This window comes from Neomonachus schauinslandi, chromosome 10, assembly GCF_002201575.2.
Source record: "Neomonachus schauinslandi chromosome 10, ASM220157v2, whole genome shotgun sequence".
NCBI classification, from domain to species: domain Eukaryota; kingdom Metazoa; phylum Chordata; class Mammalia; order Carnivora; family Phocidae; genus Neomonachus; species Neomonachus schauinslandi.
In genome coordinates, this window is record NC_058412.1 from 20809823 (window position 1) to 20831361 (window position 21539).

Genomic DNA, 21539 nt, shown 5'->3' on the forward strand with positions numbered 1-21539 from the left:
CTGTTCATTTTTCTTCCCTACATACTAGATACATTTCCAATAGAACTTGAATCACACTCTACACATTGTATTACATCTCTTCTTCGTTTAATACATCTTAATCTCTCTCTAGGTCAGATCCGTTCTTAGTGGCTGCATTGTTTTCCATCCCATGAAAGCTTTGTCAGTTCCCCTGTTGATGGATTTGGGGGGTCATACCAGTTTTTTAATATTATAAATAACCGCAGTGAGCACACAGATACATCTAGGTACATTTCTTTCATTCAGCAAACACTGGTTGTGCACTTACTACATACTAGGTATTATGCTAGGCGCTATTTGTACAGTGCTGAATGAAACTGATGTCGTTTTCACCCCGCGAAGGTAGAGCCTAAGTCGCATTCTCTCTCCAGGATAAAGCCCTGGGCTGGCATGCAAATACGGGTGGGCGGGGCCTGAGGTGGTGCGTGTGTGTGTGTGTGTGTGCGTGCGTGCGTGCGTGCGTGCGTGTGTGTGTGTGTGTGTGTGTGTGTCCGCGCGCGCGCACTCCAGCTGCCGGTCAGGTGACAGCCTTTCCCTGGCAACGGCTTGTTGTTAGCAACCGGGCGGTGGTCTGGCTGGTGGTCCGGGCGGAGCTGCCTGGGGCTGGAGGCACTGTCATGAATCCGCCGGGACCCCTGGGGGTCCTGGAGGAGAAGGAGGAGGAGCACTTGTCCACCCCGATTCTCGGGCCGTCCATACATTCTGACAACCCTCAGGAGCGGATCCAGGCCCGGCGCCTCCGCATCGCGGCGCGCCTGGAAGCCAGGAGGCGGTGAGCGGGGAAGGGAGGGGGCATCTGGGCGGGTCCGCAGCGGAGCGCCCCGGGTACCGGCGACGCAGGGCGGGGACGAGGCGGGCGCGTTCCCCGGGCGGGAGACTCTGAGGGGAGCGGCCGGGGAGCCCCGTGTGTGAGCGGAAAGATAGGCGGTGAGATAGGAAAAATTTCTTCCGGAAGGTTCAAGCAAAGTATGGGATATGAAAACATTCAACACACTTGTAAAGTCAAAGACGGAAATAATAGTCCCTTAAGCGCTTTTATTGAGGGCCTGCTGTGCCATGCACTGAGAGCAATACGCTGAAGACACAGGCCATCCGTGACCTCCCCTCAGAGGTCTTCTTTCCTTCTTCCATCCCAACCTGCCTTCCTTCCACAAGCAGTTCTGCAGCGGACTTCCGCTGTCACTTCTGGTCTCAGTGGCTTATCTGCTTGGATGACACAAACCCTCATTCCTGAAGGGTCTGAGACTGATATTCATACCATTTTCAGGCCAAGGTTGTTGCACCTGTCCATTCACAGACACAGTGGGCTGTCATAAGGGGGTACCAAGAGGCACCTGCATGATCTTCTGAATTCCTCAAACACCCTCCCTGTGTAACAGCACTTATACCTTGTCCTGCTGGCCAGGGTCAGCTACCCTACCGAGATGCTGACTTCTTGTCTGCTGGCCATTGGACACAAGGGGCCCAGAGTGGTGTGGCTGTGTTCCAACAAAACTTCACTTACGGACATGGAGATTTGAATGTCCTATAATGTTCACGCCTTACTTACTACGCATCACAAAATATTCTTCATATTTTGATCTTGTTTTCTGAATTCACTTTTTAGAGAAGTTTTAGGTTTGCAGCAAAATTGAATGGAAGGTACAGAGATTTCCCAATACACTACCTGCCCCCACACATGCATAGCCTGTCCCACTATCAGCACCCTCCAGAGTGGTACATTTGTTACAAATGATGAAACTGAGTTGACACATCATCACCCTAAGTTCATAGTTTACATCATGATTCACTCTTGGTGTTCTATGGATTTTGACAAATATGTAATGACATGTATTCACCATTATAGTACCATACAGAATAGTTTCACTGCCCTAAAAATCCTTTGTGCTCTGCCCAGTCATCTGATCTTTTTTTTTTTAACCATTAAAAAATGTAAAAATCATCCTTTGCTTGTGAGCCCTACAAAAACAGGTGGGTCATATTTGGCTCCCAGGCCAGTCTGATGTAATGGATCAATGTGATGTTCTGTGGGATATCCAGATGGTCCTGATCTAGTCAGACTATATTTTGACCGATATCAGGAGAATTACCATGACCCTGTAAGTGTGTGGGTTATATGAATATACATTATTATCTGTTGCATGTAAATGTGAGCTTCCTGATCCTTTTTCGTGATTGAGGTAGAAAAGAACACATTTGGCCCAGTTGGCAGCCACCTTGTATGTACTCAGACCACTCCAATCTGCTCTAGCAAAGATAGCACGCTTGCATGGCAGCAGCAATCAGGGTTACTACTTGGTTGAGCTTGCGGTATTAATCATTTTCTCACATCCCATCCAGTTTTTGCAGAGGCCAGACCCGTGATTTAAATGGAGACTTGATAGGGACCACCCCTCCTGTATCCTTGAGATCCTTAAGGGTGACACTAATCCCCCGCTCCCCACCCTGTTTGTGATTGTTTTTATGTAATCAGGTGCAGTTTTAGAGATGTCCATTTGGCCTTCTCTGCCATGATAACTCTTACCTGCAGGCCAAGGACTTAATGTGGGAGTTTCTCAAATTTCTAAGTATGTTGAGATTGCTCTGATTGTTCTTTGAGGGAACTGCTTGGAGAAGCCAGAAGTGTAATTAAGGAGACCAGTTAGGAAGCAGTTGCATTGGTCCGGGTGAGGGATGAAGTTGGTCTGGTGGGATTGGAGAGAAAGCAGATGTACTCAAGACATATTTTAGAGCTTTAACTGACTGAATTCACTGATTTTGGATACGCTGGTCAAAGACAGGGAAAAAGCAAGAGTGGCTTGAACAGCTGGGGAGACGGTAGTGCCTTATACTGAAATGATAAAGACAGCGACAGGGGAAGCGAGGCAGGAGGATTTGGAAATCAAGAGTTTGGCTTTGGACATATTAAATGAAATTGGATTTTGGAAGACATTAAAACTGAGATGTCCATTAGGCAGCTGGACATGGGTCTGAAACTCAGAAGAGAATTGGATTAGAGGGGTCAGTGCAGAGTCAACAGCCTTATGATTGTATTGAAAACCATGGGAATGGATTGACTTACACTGGAAAAGAGGATAAAAAGATGAGAAGAGAGCTCATGCCAAGCCCTAGGAAAGCTCTGCATTTAGAAACAGATGGAAAAGGAAACGCTGACAGAGGATTGTCTCCGTGATATAAAGATGCTGTAGAATGGCCAGTGGTGCTGGTGGGAAAACTTAATACATGAGGTACAGCGGTGGACCCAATGAATTTAACACCCGGAGCAGGGGAGTTTTTAAAATAATAATAGCCTGGGGGTGCCTGGGTGGCTCAGTCATTAAGTTTCTGCCTCAGGTTATGATCCCAGGGTCCTGGGATTGAGCCCCAAATTGGGCTCCCTGCTCCGCAGGAAGCCTGCTTCTCCCTCTCCCTCTCCCCCTGCTTGTGTTCCCTCTCTTGCTGTGTCTCTCTCTGTCAAATAAATAAATAAAATCTTAAAAAAAAAAATAATAATAGCCTGAAAAGGAAAGCAGACAGTGAACGTTTTCTTCAGTTGAACTTTGTTTATATAACCAGGCCAGTGGAAAAATTTTAAAAATAAAAGTAAAATTTACAGTATGAAACAAGGAAACAGGAACGGATCAATACTTTTTAATTACATTACTGTATTTTGGGGGGGAAAGGAAGGAAAAACATGAAGAAGTGTTTCCAAAAGAGTTCTGCAAGGTTTAGAGAATGATTACATGTAGAATGACAGAACTGAACTAACTGGAGTTCAGCTTCTTCATGTTTTCAGTAGCTGGGCTGTTGTTAATGTCAAATCCCTCTCTCTCTTTTTTTTTTAAGATTTTATTTATTTATTTGAGAGAGAGAAAGAGAGAGAGCACAGAGGGAGAGGGAGAAGCAGACTCGCCAAGCAGAGAGCCCTACACAGGGCTCGATCCCAGGACCCTGAGATCATGACCTGAGCCGAAGGCAGATGCCCAACTGACTGAGCCACCCAGGTGCCCCATTTGTCAAATCCCTCTTGTGCTGGGAGATGTAGTACCTCGGGGGTTGGGGATGTGCCCTTTGCCTAAGTGAGTTGGGACAATTTGGAACCATTTCAAATGTGTCCTCAAAACGTGTGTGCAGTTGAGTCTGTGCGTGTCACAGGCCTACTGTATTCTCCGTGTTCTCTGAATTAACTTCCTTGTTAAAGGACAAGACATAGAAAGGTGCTGTATCGAAGCCTACATATATATTCTATATATTTTTTTTTTCTTAAGATTTTTTTGTTAAAGTAATCTCTACACCCAACGTGGGGCTCGAACTCACAACCCTGAGAACAAGAGTCTCATGTTCTTCTGACTGAGCCAGTCAGTCGCCCCCATATATATTTTTAAAAATCAACAGTAGCTGCAGAAATTGTTTAGAACTTAGATTAACAAATTATTTTTCAGAACGGAGTGTTTTATCATTGACCTTGTTTTGTTGCTGGCATGGGTTGATAATAATAAGCAGACAGACTTTTAGTCCATTGTATCCTTTAAAAATATCTATAGGCTCCTTGAGTTGGCCTCTGGTGCCCACTGCCCTAAGTGCTGGGGCCTCGGTGTGCCACTGAGGTATACTTTTAGGGAAGAAGCTGTTAATAGAATCAAATGTCATATAAAAATAAAGAACAGGATTAATAGGGTAATACTCCTGAAAATCCCAGTCTCCACTGTCTCAGCTGAAGTGTGAAATTCCTGGAGATGTGACTCCGGAGTAAGGATGGCAGATGGAACACATACATTTATCTTGGATCTCTATCAAAACTCCATTTAAAGGGATTAAATAAAAAAGACATAAACCCACAAAGTCAAGCAAAACAGAAGGGACTCAACAGCAACAACATTTTGGAAGCTGGGAAGCATAAGGACAGATGGTAAATGGTCTCGCAGATTCGAGACTATGGAAATCCAAACTGGTAGTGAGGAAAGCCGAGAGCCCCCCTTGATTTACTCTGCAGTAAATCTGCAAAAGACCATCAGGTTCAAGTAGAAGTAGAGGGGAAGAAGGGGACTAAAATCAGGAAAAGGGTTGGGAAAATTAATAGTTGGATGCCAGGAACCTTTTTCCCACCTGGCACAAAAGACGGGAGGTTTGGAGGAAGTAAATTGGAGGATCTACGGTTTGGGGGGCGTTGGGCAGAGACGAGGCAGGAACACTGTACTAAAAGCAAGGGGATTCTGTGGCCATGTGCACACTGCCGCTGAGACCTTGCAGTCCTTCTGCCCGTTCTGGGAAAATGGGCAAGTCAGAGCTTCACAACGTAGGCAGGAGACTAAAGTCTCTCTGGAAAATTTGACCAGCCCCCAAGTAAGGATTTAAAGGCACTGACATCCAGAGTTGCCCACCAGGCGGTCCAAGTAGATGGTCCTACGCTGAAGTTCACTGTTGTCAAGCTACACCCTTGCATTCAGAGCTTCCTTCAGCTTTTCAGTCTTATGGTGACAAGGTAGCCAAGGATTTCTAGACATCTGAGGAAGATCTTTACCATGAAAGGTAGACACCAAAATGAACACACAGAAAAAAGCAACTTAGAGGAACTTGAGACTATGTAGGAAGAAAAGACAACAGTAATACAACAAAAAGACTCATTTGGACCATCCTCGGAAAAAAAAGAAATGATACTCCATCCACAGAACAAGAATAGGATGCTATTAAAAGGGGTGGTGAGAGAACAAAATAGAGCTCTTGGAAATTAAAAAATATGATAAAAATGGAAAACTGTAGAAGGGTTAGGAAATAAAGGTCATGGAGTCACATAGAAGGGTAGAGCAAAAAGAAAAACAGAAACTAGGAGAGAAAAAGATTTTTCAAAATTAGAGGACCAGTCTAGGAGATCTTGTCTCTCCTTTATAGATCCATAAAGAAAGGGCAGAGCAAACAGAGGGGAAGAAATTATCACTGGAAGTATTCAAGAAAATTGATCAGAACTGAAGCTCATGAGTTTCCTGCTTGGGGAGAACACCCGACTGAAAATGTTCAGCCCAATGGACGAAAGTAGACCCACCCATGGGCATACCATTGAGAAAGTTCAGAGTGTTATCGAAAAACCCAAATTTGGCTGCCCATTGCTCGGAAAGCCAGTACTCAAGAGGCGAGTTTCGATTGGAAAGGAATATGAGCTTTATTCAGGGGACCAGCCAGCTGGGGAGAAGGCGGAGTCTTTTTTTTTTTTAATTAACATATAATGTATTATTTGTTTCAGGGGTACAGGTCTGTGTTCATCAGTCTTACACAATTCACAGTGCTCACCACAGCACATACCCTCCCCCAAATCCATCACCCAGCCACCCCATCCTTCCCACCCCCCTCCACTCCAGCAACCTTCAGTTTGTTTTAAGAGTCTCTTATGGTTTGTCTCCCTCTCTGGTTTCGTCTTGTTTCATTTTTCCCTCCTTTCCCCTAAGATCCTCTGTCTTGTTTCTCAAATTCTTCATATCAGTGAGATCATATGATAATTGCCTTTCTCTGATTGACTTATTTCGCTTAGCATAATACCCTCTAGTTCCATCCAAGTCGTTGCAAATGGCAAGATTTCGTTTTTTTTTTTTTTTTTTTGATGGCTGAGTAATATTCCATTGTATATATATACCACATATTCTTTATCCATTCATCTGTTGATGGACATCTAGGCTCTTTCCATAGTTTGGCTATTGTGGACATTGCTGCTCTAAACATTGGGGTGCAGGTGCCCCTTTGGATCACTACATTTATATCTTTGGGGTAAATATGCAGTAGTGCAATTGCTGGGTCATAGGGTAGCTCTATTTTCAACTTTTTAAAAAAATTTTATTTTATTATGTTATGTTAATCACCATACATTATATCATTAGTTTTTGGTGCAGTGTTTCATGATTCATTGTTTGCGTATAACACCCAGTGCTCCATTCAGTACATGCCCTCTTTAATACCCATCACCAGGCTAACCCATCCCCCCACCCCCTCCCCTCTAGAACCCTCAGTTTGTTTCTCAGAGTCCATAGTCTCTCATGGTTCGTCTCCCCCTCCAATTTCCCACCCTTCATTTTTCCCTTTCTACTATCTTTTTTTTCTTTTCTTTTTTTTAACATATCATGTATTATTTGTTTCAGAGGTACAGGTCTGTGATTCATCAGTCTTACACAATTCACAGTGCTCACCATAGCACATACCCTCCCCAGTGTCCATCACCCAGCCACCCCATCCCTCCCACTGCCCTGCACTCCAGGACCCTCAGTTTATTTCCTGAGATTAAGAATTCCTCATATCAGTGAGATCATATGATACATGTCTTTCTCTGATTGACTTATTTCGCTCAGCATAACACCCTCTAGTTCCATCCACATCGTTGCAAATGGCAAGATTTCGGTGTTTTTTTTTTTTTTTTTGATGGCTGCATAATATTCCATTGTGTGTGTGTGTGTGTGTGTGTGTGTGTGTGTGTGTGTACCACATCTTCTTTATCCATTCATCTGTTGATGGACATCTAGGCTCTTTCCATAGTTGGGCTATTGTGGACATTGCTGCTATAAACATTGGGGTGCAGGTGCCCCTTTGGATCACTACATTTATATCTTTGGGGTAAATACCCAGTAGTGCAATTGCTGGGTTGTAGAGTAGCTCTATTTTCAACTTTTGAGGAACCTCCATACTGTTTTCCAGAGTGGCTGCACCAACTTGCATTCCCACCAACAGTGTAGGAGGGCTCCCCTTTCTCTGCATCCTCGCCAACATCTGTCGTTTCCTGAATGGTTAATTTTAGCCATTCTGACTGGTGTGAGGTGGTATCTCATTGAGGTTTTTATTTGTATTTCCCTGATGCCAAGTGATGTTGAGAGCACTTTTTCATGTGTCTGTTGGCCATTTGGATGTCTTCTGTGCAGAAATGTCTGTTCCTGTCTTCTGTCCGTTTCTTGATTGGATTAGTTGTTCTTTGGGTGTTGAGTTTGATAAGTTCTTTATAGGTTTTGGATACTAGCCCTTTATCTGATATGTCATTTGCAAATATCTTCTCCCATTCTGTCAGCTGTCTTTTGGTTTTGTTGACTGTTTCCTTTGCTGTGCAAAAGCTTTTTATCTTGATGAAGTCCCAATAGTTCAGTTTTGCCCTTGCTTCCCTTGCCTTTGGCGATGTTTCTAGGAAGAAGTTGCTGCAGCTGAGGCAGCCGTGTTCTCCTCAAGGATTTTGATGGATTCCTGTCTCATATGTAGGTCTTTCATCCATTTTGAGTCTATTTTTGTGTGTGGTGTAAGGAAATGGTCCAGTTTCATTCTTCTGCATGTGGCTATCCAATTTTCCCACCCCATTTGTTGAAGAGACTGTCTTTTTTCCATTGGACATTCTTTCCTGCTTTGTCAAAGATTATTTGACCATAGAGTTGAGGGTCCATTTCTGGGTTCCCTATTCTGTTCCATTGATCTGTGTGTCTGTTTTTGTGCCAGTACCATACTGTCTTGATGATTACAGCTTTGTAATAGGGCTTGAAGTCCGGGATTGTGAGGGAGAAGGCGGACTCTTGTCCAAAAACCAACCCTGAGGTTTCTGCCTGCCCCGAAGATTTTTACAGAAACTTTAGAGCAGTTAATCAGTAAAAGGGGAGGACAGTGGTCTTTAACCCTTCTTGATTGCACGCAACTCAGCGTTGCCAGCTACACACATTATCCTGGTGCTCAGAGGTTGTGTATTGCTGCGTGGGGCGGGCTGGGGGGGGTGGCGGGGCGGGGAGGGAGGTTGTGCAAGAGGGTTTGGTCTGGAGTCTTTCTAGGAAACAATGCAATGCATCATCCTAGATAAACAAAGAAGGGTTTAGTTAATCCATCACGTGGGCTAAAAGTGCTTGCTAAGACTACTAAATTGGCTGCAGGGGCCGAGACAGCGGCTTCAAGGGCACCGAGAGCCAGGAGAAGGGACCTACAAGTTTCTAGAGTGAGAACAACGGTCACGTCCAAGGAAAGGATTAAGAAACAGAGTGACTGGGGGCACCTGGGTGGCTCAGTCGTTAAGCGTATGTCTTCGGCTCAGGTCATGATCCCAGGGTTCTGGAATTGAGCCCCGTATCGGGCTCCCTGCTTGGCGGGAAGCCTGCTTCTCCCTCTCCCACTCCCCGCTGCTTGTGTTCCTTCTGTCAAATAAATAAATAAAATCTTAAAAAAAAAAGAAAGAAAGAAAGAGTGACTTCAGGGTTTTGAAATAGCAACACTGGAAGGTAGAAGACACTGCAGCAATACTCTCAAAATTCTGAAGGAAAATGATTTCTAACCCAGAACCTGAAATCCAGCCAAACAATCCATGAAGTGCCAAGTTTTTAAATCCCGAGAAGGGACTTTGATTGGTCAGGAGGTGGGGTATTCAAGAAGATGGAGGCGCCGTTGAGACGGCAAGGGTGGGGGCCCCGGAGGAAGCAGTTTCCCGAAAGAAGGACTGAGCTCAAACCTGAGGAGGGAGAAGTCTCTTTGGGGATCACTCCTTTAGGGAATAGGCTAGGTCAGCAAGCAAAACAAAACAAGACAACAAATTTTAGTCACCCCGTTCAAGTAAACAAAGCAGGTGAAATTAATTTTGTCACTTATTTTATTTAACCCACTATATAAAAATATTATTTTAACATGTAATCAGTATAAATTATATTGAGATATTTTGCCTTTTTTTTTCATTCAAAGTCTTCAAAAATCCGTGTAGTTTATATTTTATACTCACAGGACATTTCAGTTTGGATCAGCCACTTGTGGTTAGTGGCTCCCTTTATTGGACAGTTGGAGCGCAGTGCTAGGAAGATCAGAAATGATAAGTAAAAGGCAGCAGTGGGGTTCAAGTGAAAACTAGGTTAAAAAGAGTTCTTTCTCTTTCTGAAGAACTGGTCTTTGCTCCAGGAAATGGAGCAACTGGAAGGATTATTTAGATAGAGTTGGTTACTTAATTGGTGGTCAAAGTAGAAAGTCAAGAGAAAGAGTGCATTTTGTGTGATAGCGGGAAAACCATGAGCCTGGCAACGTCGGAAGACCGAGTCCAACGGAACACTTAGTTCTCTTAGTAATGGCAAAGAATAGATTGACTAAAAATAGGGACGTGCATGAAATGACAAGAAAGAAAATGGGGTTTTGGTTAGATTTGGAGTGGGGGCTGGTGGTAACTCCACTTCACATGTCAAAAATTCTGTTGAGCGGTGCTGAACTTTGAACAAAGGGAGTGGAAACGGAAGTCAGTATTAGAAAAAAATCAAGAAAGAATGAGGCAGAGAGATCTGCTTGTTGCACCGTGAATGAAGTCATAACATGATGGTTTCATTTTTCCTAAGGCAGTCCTGGGAGTCCTCGTGGCCACTGTGTGCCAGAGGGGAGAGTGGACCTCCGTGTTGTAAATGGGGTGGAGATTGGTGGGGTCATTCCCCCATGCATCCTCCACAGAAGCCCACAATCTGGAACTTATTTTACCCCCTCCTCTTTGGTCTTATTTTCTGATTAACACACACACGGACACACTACTTGTAAAATTCATGTGGTGCCAAAATATAGAGACTCGAAATCTGCAGTGAAGTTCCCTTTCCTTAAATAGCTACCGTCATCTGTTGGTCATATGTCCTTCCAAAAAATTCCTATGTGTATATAAGCCTATTTTAAAAAGAAAATGTATATTATACTTTGCATATTGTTCTACAACTGGCTCTTTTTACTTAACTGTCGTGGATGTCTTTGCATACTGCTAGATATTACGTCATTCTTTCTATAGGTTACAAAATATTTTTTTTTAAAGAGTTTATTTACTTATTTGAGAGAGAGACAGAGAGAGCTTGAGCAGGGGGAGAAGCAGAGGGAAAGGGAGAAGCACACACTCTGTTGAGTGGGGAGTCCAGACGCGGGGCTTGATCCCAGGACCCTGGGATCCCGACCGGAGCCGAAGGCAGGCGGACACTTAACCGACTGAGATGCCCAGGCACCCCCAGAATTTTTTCTTATATTTTTGCCTCATAAGCTCTTAAACAGGCGGGTATTAGCGAGGATTAATGTGTGTGTTAGGAGTGTTTCCATGTTCCTGCAGGTCGAGTCAGTGCTGTAATAATGATTCTGGTGCAGATTTCTCTGAGTACTTTTTTTTTTAAGATTTTATTTATTTATTTGAGAGAGAGAATGAGATAGCACGTGAGACGGGGGAGGGTCAGAGGGAGAAGCAGACTCCCTGCTGAGCAGGGAGCCGGATGCGGGACTCGATCCCGGGACTCCAGAATCTAAGGCAGTCACTTAACCGACTGAGCCACCCAGGCGCCCCTCTCTGAGTACTTTATTTTTTTTTTTAAGATTTATTTATTTATTTATTTGAGACAGAGAGAATGAGAGACAGAGAGCATGAGAGGGAGGAGGGTCAGAGGGAGAAGCAGGCTCCCTGCCGAGCAGGGAGCCCGATGCGGGACTCGATCCCGGGACTCCAGGATCATGACCTGAGCCGAAGGCAGTCGCTTAACCAACTGAGCCACCCAGGTGCCCCCATTATCAACCTTTTAAATCTTTTCTCATCTGGTATGGAGAATAATGATACCTGACGGGCTTCTCAATTTCATTTCTCAGGTTCTATGTGAAGTTGAACGTATTTCCAAATGTCTATTTTCCTGTTGTATTTCTTCTGTAAGTTGTCCACATCCTTTGCCAGTTTTTCTAATTGGTATTTTGTGTTTTTTGTATTGATTTGAAGGAGGCTGTTCTATTTTCTAGATGGAAACATTTTGTCAAGTATCTTTTATGAGTTTATCCCTTGATTCAAGGAGAAGAATTTTAAATTTTAAGAAGTAAAGTCCCTCAATTTTTTTTTTTTCTAGCTTTGGTCTTATTCTAAGATGGGTTCTCTCCTGTATTTACTTCTAGTGTTTTTATGATTGTGTTTTTTTAATATTTAAATTTTTATCCATATGGGATATATTTTCGTATATGGTATGATGCACTATGGAAACTCTAAATATAGAACCCACATACTAGAAATAACTTTAGTTTCTCTACTTTCTCCCATCACAGGGAAGCGCTTGGAGAATATTTAGATGGGAAGAAAGAGAGTGAGGAAGATCAAAGAAAGAGCTACAAGCAGAAAGAAGAAAGCAGACTGGTATGAGCTGGGTGGCAGATGGGTCCTGTCAGCCAGTGACACTAGGGATCTGGGTATGATGTCATGGTTTTTGTACTTAGACCAGAAAAATCTCCAGAGAGATTCCATGTTCCTGCCTTTAGTTAGGCAGAAGTGAATTTGAATCTTTCCCATTTTGAGAGCTCTCTAGGAGTGAGCTTTCATTTCATCCTACGGACTATTCATTGGATCAAGTGCAAATGTTTAAGCTACCCATTCAGGGCCTTCTGTTCCCGTCTAAACCTCAGTCTTCCTCCCACTGATACCTACTTTGGGCCTTCGCTCTCGCTTGGCTGATCTGCTCACTCTCCTCCAGTGGGGGCTATGCTTGCTGTTGTGTGTGCCTGTGATCTTCCAGAATGCCGTTCCCTCCCCTCTCCTCCTCGTCCCTCTCCGCTACCTTTCTCTTCTTCTCTCCTCTCATCAGGATGCCTTCCCATACGTCAAGACCATCTCAAGTCCCAACTTGAGAGGACTTCAAGTCCATGACTCTTCTGCAGCCCAGGCTCCTTTAATTCACACACTGAATACGTCTTCTCTGTGCCACGCATTTCATTTTAGACCGTTTTCTCGCTTGTAGGACTTCAAATGTGTGTGCCTGCAGTGTCCCCAGTGGGGCTGTAAGCTCTGTGAGAGGGAGAGCCTCTCCTATATCTGTGGAGTAGTGCAGAGCTCGTACTCAATAACCACTAAAAAGAAAGTCATCGATTGCTCTCCCATGGCAATACCAGGGCTCCTGGGATGTTATTAAACAGGACTTGGAACAATAGGAGCAGGAAGAATGAACAACAGTTCCAAACAGCAAGCAGAACTGGTGAAGTGCTGCATTTAATTAATTGCTAAATGAATATCATAGGGCAGCGGGACAGTAGGAATTGAGGTAAGGAAGAGGGCTGCCCAAGCGGGCCTGATGGGGGAAGGTTACATGGAGAAAGTGGGATTTGAGCCGCATCTCGGAAAAATAGGTGGGACTTACAAAAGCAGAGAGGAGAGAGATCATTTCTGGCAGAAGTTGAAGTGCACTTACTGGGAGAAAAAAATACTCAAGTTACTGAAATGTCATTATAGAACATAGAGATCTTTAGAGACACCTGAGTGAACCGTATGGTACTGTGTCAAGGATAAGATACTTTATGGTGGCGGAAAGAATACTGAACTGCGGTGTGTTCTTGGTCCCGATCTGGTGCTCACTGTGACATAGATGAGTCATGCCCCCTCTCTGTACTGGGGTTACTTCGTCAAAGTGTCAGTGATCTCTGAACAGTGCTGGGTAGGATCACAAGGATATCGTATATAATCTGGAACCTACTGTTATAGTTTATACTGCTATGGTCTTGAAAATACTGATTTACAGTTCATCTGGAGCACTCTTCGAGTGTGAACCCGAAGAGATAATGTTGTTTTCATTAGCAGCTTTTCAAGCTTCCTTTCACTTAGGACTTAAGTCATGTAAAGTGTTGGCATAGAAAAGAAATGTATAAAAACCAAATGCTGCCTTCCTCAATATCAAGATATTAATAACCAGTTCTACCCTAAGACTTGGACAGGAAGGGCCACTGTCCTCGGCCCTGCACCTTATCAATCATTTTTAATTGGTGATTCTTTTGTTTCCTATTTAATCTAAATTAAATTTTATAAATATATTCCAATTTTATAAATATATTCTTCCAAGTTTTCTCTTAGAAGCTTTATTGTTCTATCATTTACATTTTGGTCTGTAATCTATCTCGAATTGATTTTTGTGGGTGGTGTAAAGGTAAGGCTCAAGGTTCACTGTTCTGTATATGGATTTTTAATTGACCCAGCACCATTTATTGAAAAGATCATCCTTTCCCCCACTACACTGCAATACACCTTTGTTGTGAATCAGGTGATCACCCATTGGATTTGTTTCTAGATTCTCTATTCTGTTCTAGTGGTCTACTTGTCTGACTTTACACCAATTCCACAATATTTTAACTACTGTAGCGTTATGACAGGTCTTGACATCTGGTGGAGTGAGTCCTCCAATTCTGTGGTTCTTCAAGATTGCCTTGGCTATCCTTGACCTTTTGCATTTCCATATAAATTTTCCAATCAGCTTGTCAGTTTCCACCAAAAAACCTGCTGGGATTTTTAAAAGTTTTATCTATATATTTTAGAGACAGAGTGGGAGTGGGGGGGTGGGGAGATTGGGGTTAAGGGGAGGGGGAGAGAGAGAGAGTCCTCAAGCAGACTCCCGCTGAGCATGGAGCCTGACATGGGGCTCAATCCTAGGACCCTGAGATCATGACCTGAGCAGAAATCAAGAGTCAGCCACTTAACCCACGAGCCACCAAGTTGTCCCCTGCTGGGGACTTTAACTGAGGTTGGATTTAGGAAAGAATTAATATCTTACCAACAATGAGATGTACAATCTGTGAGTATAAAATATCCCTCCATTTATTTAGGTATTCTTTAATTTTGCTCAACGGTGTTTTACACTTTGTGTTGAGGCTCTAAGTGTTTATTGCTGATATATAAAAGCACAATTGGTTTTTGCATAGTGACCTGATATTCAGCAACTTTGTCAAATTCACTTGTTAGTTCTAATAGCTGTCCTGTGGTTTCTTTTGTTTGTGTGTTTATTTTTTTACATATATAATCGTATCATCGGAAAATGACAGTTTTATCTTTTCCTGTGTCTGTTCGTCTGTTGATGACTAACATTTTCCATTTTACTTTTTTTTTTTTAAGACTTTATTTATTTGTTTGACAGAGAGAGAGAGAGCACAAGCTGAGGGAGAAGCAGGCTCCACGCTGAGCAAGGAGCCCGATGTGGGGCTCGATCCTAGGACCCCGGGATCATGACCCGAGCCGAAGGCAGATGCTTAACTGACTGAGCCACCCAGGCACCCCACATTTTCCGTTTTACTTTGAGTCTGAACTACTTGATTCAGAAATTTCTGATGTTCGCATTGTCTGAGCAGAAAATAGAAAATTGTTCAAAAACCACAGGAAAGGCTTTACTTCCTTAGGCACGTAAAACCATTTGGTACAAGTGCTAAAACTGTAGCCATTTTAAAAAAAAGTCTGGAGTACCTCTGGATATCTGGGTTAAGGCTCCGGTTCTGTATTCATTAAAACTGCATTTCCAAATGTCCTTAGAAGGGTGAGATGAGATAGAATCTCTGATCGTTTCAGTGACTCCTTTGTATGGAGATGTTTATAGGTTCTCTGTTCAGAAACAATCCGAGAGCTGGAGAATTTGTAAGTTGGCATAGCCTAAGGATACCTGAAATTTGTGTTGAAATCCTGTCATCGGGCAAAGGTCAGGAGGGAAGACACTGATGTGGAATTCAAAGAAGGATTTATTTATTTATTTATTTATTTACTTACTTATTTACTAAAGATTTTATTTATTAGAGAGAGAGAGCAAGAGCGGGAGCACGAGTGGGGGTGGGAGGGGCAGCGGGAGAGGGAGAAGCAGACTTCCCGCTGAGCAGGGAGCCTGATGCAGGGCTCGATCCCAGGACCCCGAGATCATGACCTGAGCTGAAGGCAGCCGGCTAACTGACTAAGCCACCCAGGCACCCCCAAAGAGGGATTTAGAAGGGGGCTGCCGATAACAAAATTGCTGAGCCAGTAAGGGAGACAGCGGTGCAGCCAGAGAGTCTGGTACAGGAGACCCCACGTAACAGTAACTTAAACAACATAGAAGCTTAGCCCTCTGGCTGACTTAGTAGTTCAGAGCCTAAGTACACTGTCCAGGGCTGATATGGCAGCTCCTCGATGTCAGGGACCTCATCTCCTTCTGCCTTTCCTTAGTTGCTTTCATGTGCTCCCCGAGTCGTACTGGAGGACCACACGCCGGCCTGGGAGGAGGGGGGATGGGGCAGCAGAGGACACACGTTTTTCCTTCAACACACGATTCAGAAGCGGCACACATCACTTCTGCTCAGGTTCTATTGATCAGACTGTATTCTAGTTGCAGAGGAGGTTGGGAAGTGTATCCATGTTGGTAGGTCAAGTGTCCAGCTAAAACTGGGGGTCCTGTTACTCGGAGAGGAGGAGGGAATGGATGTTGGAGGAAGATTGCCATTATCTCTGCCTCACCTCTCCCACTGAATTCTCAGGAAAGCCCCTGGTGGTGTCAACCACTTGGAGGGTCTACGGGGGCAAGTGCTGAGATGTACCTAGGGTATCTGCCAGTGTGCTAGTCGGCTGATCCCTAGTCTAACGAGAATAAGCCAAAGTACCTTCAGAATCACATGTGCTATTAAATTGTAAGCTCTGATACCACATCACCAACATCCTGATGGAAGTGGATTGCCAAATACATGCTACTCTTAGGGTCTTTTTTTTTTTTTCAAGATTTTATTTATTCATATGAGAGAGAGACAGACAGAGCACAAGTAGGGGGTGAGGCAGAGGCAGAGGGAGAAGCAGGCTCCCCAGTGAGCCGGGAGCCCAATGCGGGGCCCGATCCCAGGACCTGGAGATCATGATGCTAGCCGAAGGCAAATGCCCAGCCAACTGAGCCACCCAGGCGCCCCACTACTCTTAGGGTCTTAAGGTTGCTTTTGATTCCCTCTTGGTTGGATAGAACAGCTACAGACAGTTGAGCAAAATGTTCCTAACTTCATAAATTCCTTTTTTTTTAAAGATTTTATTTATTTGAGAGAGAGAGAGCAGCGAGAGAGACCACGAGTAGGGGGCGGGGAGAGGGAGAAGCAGGCTCCCCCGCTGAGCAGGGAGTCTGAAGCGATGCGGGGCTCGATCCCACGACCCTGGGATCATGACCTGAGCCAAAGGCAGACCCTTCACCGACTGAGCCACCGAGGTGCCCCTCTAACTTCATAAATTCTTCTTTGTTTTCAGAAATTGGCTAAACTGCTGCTCTGTGGCACTGAGTTGGTGACAAATATCCAGGTGGCTACAGATATCAGAGAGATCCACAGGAGAGTGGAAGAAGAGGAGATCAAGCGTCAGAGGTGAGGAGCCCCTGCTCTGCAGCCTGGGGGACATGAGGACATCTCTTCCATGGGTCCCCAAATTTTCCCCAACTGTTGAAAGGTGGCTGTGTCAAACTCAGTCTCGCAGATTCCTCTTATTGCCCCTTAGGAATGAATCTCTTCCTTCCCGCTTGCTTTCCTCCCTTCTTCCCCCTTTCCCCACTTGGCCATTTTAGCTTCTCTCCACAATAGCACAATGTTAACAGTTTTTAGTTGTTTAGCATAAGTAATTCCTTCAGCCCACCTTTACTAGCTTTACCAGTATGCAATTGGTGACTTTATTCTTGCCACTTCCCACTGCCTGCCTTGGGCTATACCCGACCCTGAATTGGCTGATTTCCCAGCCACGCCAAGGAGTTAGGCTTTGTCCTGTAACCACTGATGAAAAACTGAAGGTCTTAAGCGGCAGAGTTACAGGATAAATGTGGACTTTAGAAAGATGACCTGGTTGTTATTTTTCATTTTTTGAGGACAAAAGTCAAGTGAATTATAATATGGACTCTGCTCTAGCTCAGAAGGGAGGCGAGAAGGAGAGAGGAGCATGAGGTTAAGTTGTTACTTCTGTCTTGTAGGGGTTGGCGCTCAAGTCTGGGGGCAGCCTCCTAGAATGACAGTCTGTTAAGGTAGGGAGAGAGTCTTGGCATGTGTCCTAGCGGCTGTTCTGGGGGAGGGGGGGCTCGCCTCTCGTCCTCACGCCTCCCTTCATTCTGGTCCTGTCCTCAGTATACTCCATCACAGAGTATCTTTTTGGAATTTCTGGAAAGGCCATGCCGATTTTCCATTGCTTAATAGTGGAGTTTCCCTATTTGTATGTCCCCCTGGTCATTTATTGATAATTTGGGAGAGGAACAGCCACACACCTGAAGTCGTGTTGATAACCAAAAATAATAATAAGTATACCCTTTGTTAAGGGACTGCTGTGCTGAGCATTATCTCACTTAACTTCGACAGTAGCCGTATGAAAGTAGGTGCTTTCGTCCTCTCCCTCTAACAGAGGAGAAAAATGTAGCTTGCAGAGGGTAAGGGACTTGTCTCAAGTTGAGAGTCAGGTAGTGGCAAAGTCAGGCCTTGGTCACTGGAGTCATAGAGTTTGTTACAGAAGTATGTGACAAATTAACTCTTGATCCGCATGCATGTGCGTGTATAGGTAGGTATAGCTTTAAGGTTGATCTGCTTTTGTTATGTGTCACTTTGTTTATTTGGTCTCCTTACTGCCAGTCAGTCCTTAAGCTAAAAGAAGATTTCTCAGAGCCTGGTTTAGTTTGAGCAGGGTTATGTGGAGGCAGTGCCTAGGACCCGGGCCTGGTATGTCAGACTCTCGAGAGCCTGCCTGCCTCCAGGAGGAGGTGGCTTCCAGAGCTGGGCTGGCATGGCCGGCCTGTTTGTATTCACAGACTTGAAAAGCTGGAGAATGAAGTCAAGACAAGCCAAGACAAATTTGATGAAATCACCGCAAAGTGGGAGGTGGGCAAACAGAAGAGAATTCCCCAGGACCTGTGGGACATGCTCAACACCCAGCAGGTGCACTGCGCCGGGCTGATAGAGGACAAGAACAAGCTTATCAGCGAGTTACAGCAGGCAAGACTCCCGGCCCCGACCCTGCCAGGTGGGCTCAGGCTGGGAGATTTGACTGGCTTGTTTGCTCTACCTGAATGGAAAAATGTGGGGGCCTCACTTCACTACTCGGATTATTGCACAACTCAAGCAATAAATTCAACCGGAAGGAAAAGCTTTGTAGTAATTTTAGAACTGTTGGTGACCTTAGAAAGATGTATGTTGGTAGCAAATGCTGTGTCAGATTTTACATTTTCAATTAAGGAATGGAACTTAGTCTGTAGTATATAGATTCCCATGTTGGATCCTGGATCTTCATTGCTCAGCTGGGGCACCCTAAGCTGTCTGGGAGCTTACAAGGAGATTTGCAGCAAGTAGTCATGGAGGGTTTGATCCCCTGCTGCTCCTTCCCGCTTTGCCCCGAGCTGAGGCCACTCCACTCCGTCTCCCTGTGCCTTCTCCCGGGCGTCCTCAGATTCTTCTGAAGTTAATTTTGCTTTGTATAGTTGCAATTCTTAGTGTTCACAGATACTGGAGAGAGAGGTCCAAGTGGAGTGCGCTTGGCACCTCTTGCTTCTGTCTTCGCTGGTGGCCAGCCTTTGACACGCTCTTCTCTAGGAGTTGAAAATAAAAGATGACCAGTATGTGAAGGATTTGAAGAAACAGTCGGATGACATCTGCCTACTTCTGGAGCGAATGGAAGAACAAGTGAAGCATGTCATGAAAACCTTCCGTCAGGAGCTGAATTACATTGAGGTAACAGGGTGTGAGAGGGCTGCCTTCTGCCTGTGGGCAGCCCCTGGGAGGAGGGCCAGGTCTGTCCCAACTGTGCCAGGTATCTCATCCTCTGGGTTCAGCCCCTTCATTTGTTTACCCATTCATTGACTCACCCAACAAGTACTCGTCAAGGGCCTACTATGTGCCAGCCACTGTAGCAGGGGCCGGGGATACAGCTATGAACAAAGTCCTCGACGGAATCTGTATTCTAGCAGGAGACAGCTAGACAATAAACAGATAAACTACTAAATATATAGTTGGACAGGTGGTAATCAGTGCTTTGCAAGAAAATAAAACCATGTAAGGATAAGAAGAGTGGAGGAGGCGGGTATTTGTGAGCGGTTTATTTGTTGTATTTATGGCAGCCGGCGGGTGGGGGCATGGGAAAACAGGTTCTGGAATCAATACTTTGAATTTGAATGGAATATGAAGGATTGAGATTGAGACCTTTCCAAAATGGAAGAGAGCCAAGAGGGTGGGGACCTCTCTGGATTATTTTAGACTCTGTTCTGCATTCCTTGGCCTACCCCATGTGAGCAACATGCTCCTTTGTTTCGTGGGAACCCCAAGCATAGCAGTGCAGCAGCCCTGGGCGAGATTGAAGCATATGCCAGGGCTTGCCCTGTAACTGCCCTCAGGGGCACTCACTGGCCTTCCTCCAGCTCCCTCCTCTGATACTGGCTGAGCCACAGGGCAGTTGGCACATTTCTTCTAGAAATTTATGGGAAGCCCAGACTTCATAACACTAATTTCCATGCAACAGTTTGCATTTGGATTTGACTTGGGCTATCTCGTTGGTACATGGCACCTTGTGCAAATACTTATGAGTTCTTCCGTACTGTGGAACCTGCCCAATCAAAACAGACACAAGAGCCCTCTTCCTTCTTGGTCATAGAAAGCATTTGAGATAGAACGGCAGGAACTGCTGACCAGTAATAAGAAGAAATGGGAGCGGGCCCTGCAGGCTCACAATGCCAAAGAGGTAAAGGGGCGGTGGGTGGGGGAGGGCGTGGTGGCTGTGTCAAGGGTGATCCATGGAGTCTAGGGCAATAGCTGCTGAATCTGTATCTTGGGGAGGATTGCCACGGCAGACATTTACTACTGCACTTCATGGTTAGTCTGTGTGGCCCTGCAGGTGGCGGCTGCCTCTGGTGGTGACATTTGTTTCTGGTGGCTGTGACTACCACCTTCCTTTGCAGCTCGCTGGAGTTCCCGTGCTCCTGTCACTCTCTTCTTTGTCCCCAGGCTTCTACCCCAGCCACGGATATGTGTGACCCAGGAAGATGTTTTAAAGGGTGTGGGGGTTATCACTTTACTCAGAGACATAAAGAACAAAGAAATAGCTTGACCAAGATCCAGTGGATTTTTTTTTTTTTTTTTTTTGAGAAATACAAATGTCTGACCACAGGGCCCACGGCTAATTTCTTAATGGAACAATCCTCTTGGAGTTTCTCAAGTTAGGAGGCTCCAGAGTAAGGTAAACAATACAAAGCCTGGGGCTCAGGAGCTTCTGAGGGCCGACTGACTCCCTCCAGACTCATGACACTTGGAGACCCTTCAATGTGTCATGCTTGTCAGGCCACTGGAAGGATTGAGGCAGGACAGGGATAGGGCTGACTTTCCTCTTGTCTTCCCGTGCCTTCAGCTGGAGTATCTTATGAACCGCATCAAGAAAGCAGAGGACTATGAGAAGCAGCTGAACAGGCAGAGGATGTGGGACTGGGAAGAGTACAACATGATCAAGATCAAACTGGAGCAGGATGTGCAGGTCTGACTCGTTCCTCAGCGTCTGGGTGGCAGAGCAGACAGAGTACCCGTGCGTGTTGTATCCTTGGTGACTGCCCAGAATGTTCTAGAGTTGGTCCATTCAACAGATATGTACTCATTATCTACTTTCTTTCAAATGATCATATCTGTGTATCAGGACCAAAGCAGAACAGCCACCATCTAGTGAGTAACTAGGCACTTAAGGCACAGTGTCTCTAGTCCTCATACTAACACAGAAGGGAGGAATCACTGACCACATTTTATATGTCAGGAAATAGGCTACTTACCTGGCAAATGGTAGGCCCTGGATTCAAACCCAGCTCTGTCTGGCTCGATAGCCTATAATGTTC

At 44.9% G+C, this 21539-nt stretch overlaps 1 protein-coding gene across 1 annotated transcript in view; it reads left to right on the forward strand.

Moving 5' to 3' along the window:
- The first annotated feature begins 612 nt into the window (after positions 1–612).
- Positions 613–21539, forward strand: part of DRC1 (dynein regulatory complex subunit 1) — a 42480-nt gene continuing 21553 nt past the window's right edge. Inside the window, exons 1-7 of the mRNA XM_044918659.1 lie at positions 613–793; positions 12013–12100; positions 16958–17070; positions 18486–18669; positions 19264–19401; positions 20318–20404; positions 21068–21190. Of these exons, the coding sequence (XP_044774594.1) occupies positions 639–793; positions 12013–12100; positions 16958–17070; positions 18486–18669; positions 19264–19401; positions 20318–20404; positions 21068–21190 (888 nt within the window). The 5' untranslated portion in view covers positions 613–638. The remainder of the gene's footprint in view (positions 794–12012; positions 12101–16957; positions 17071–18485; positions 18670–19263; positions 19402–20317; positions 20405–21067; positions 21191–21539) is intronic.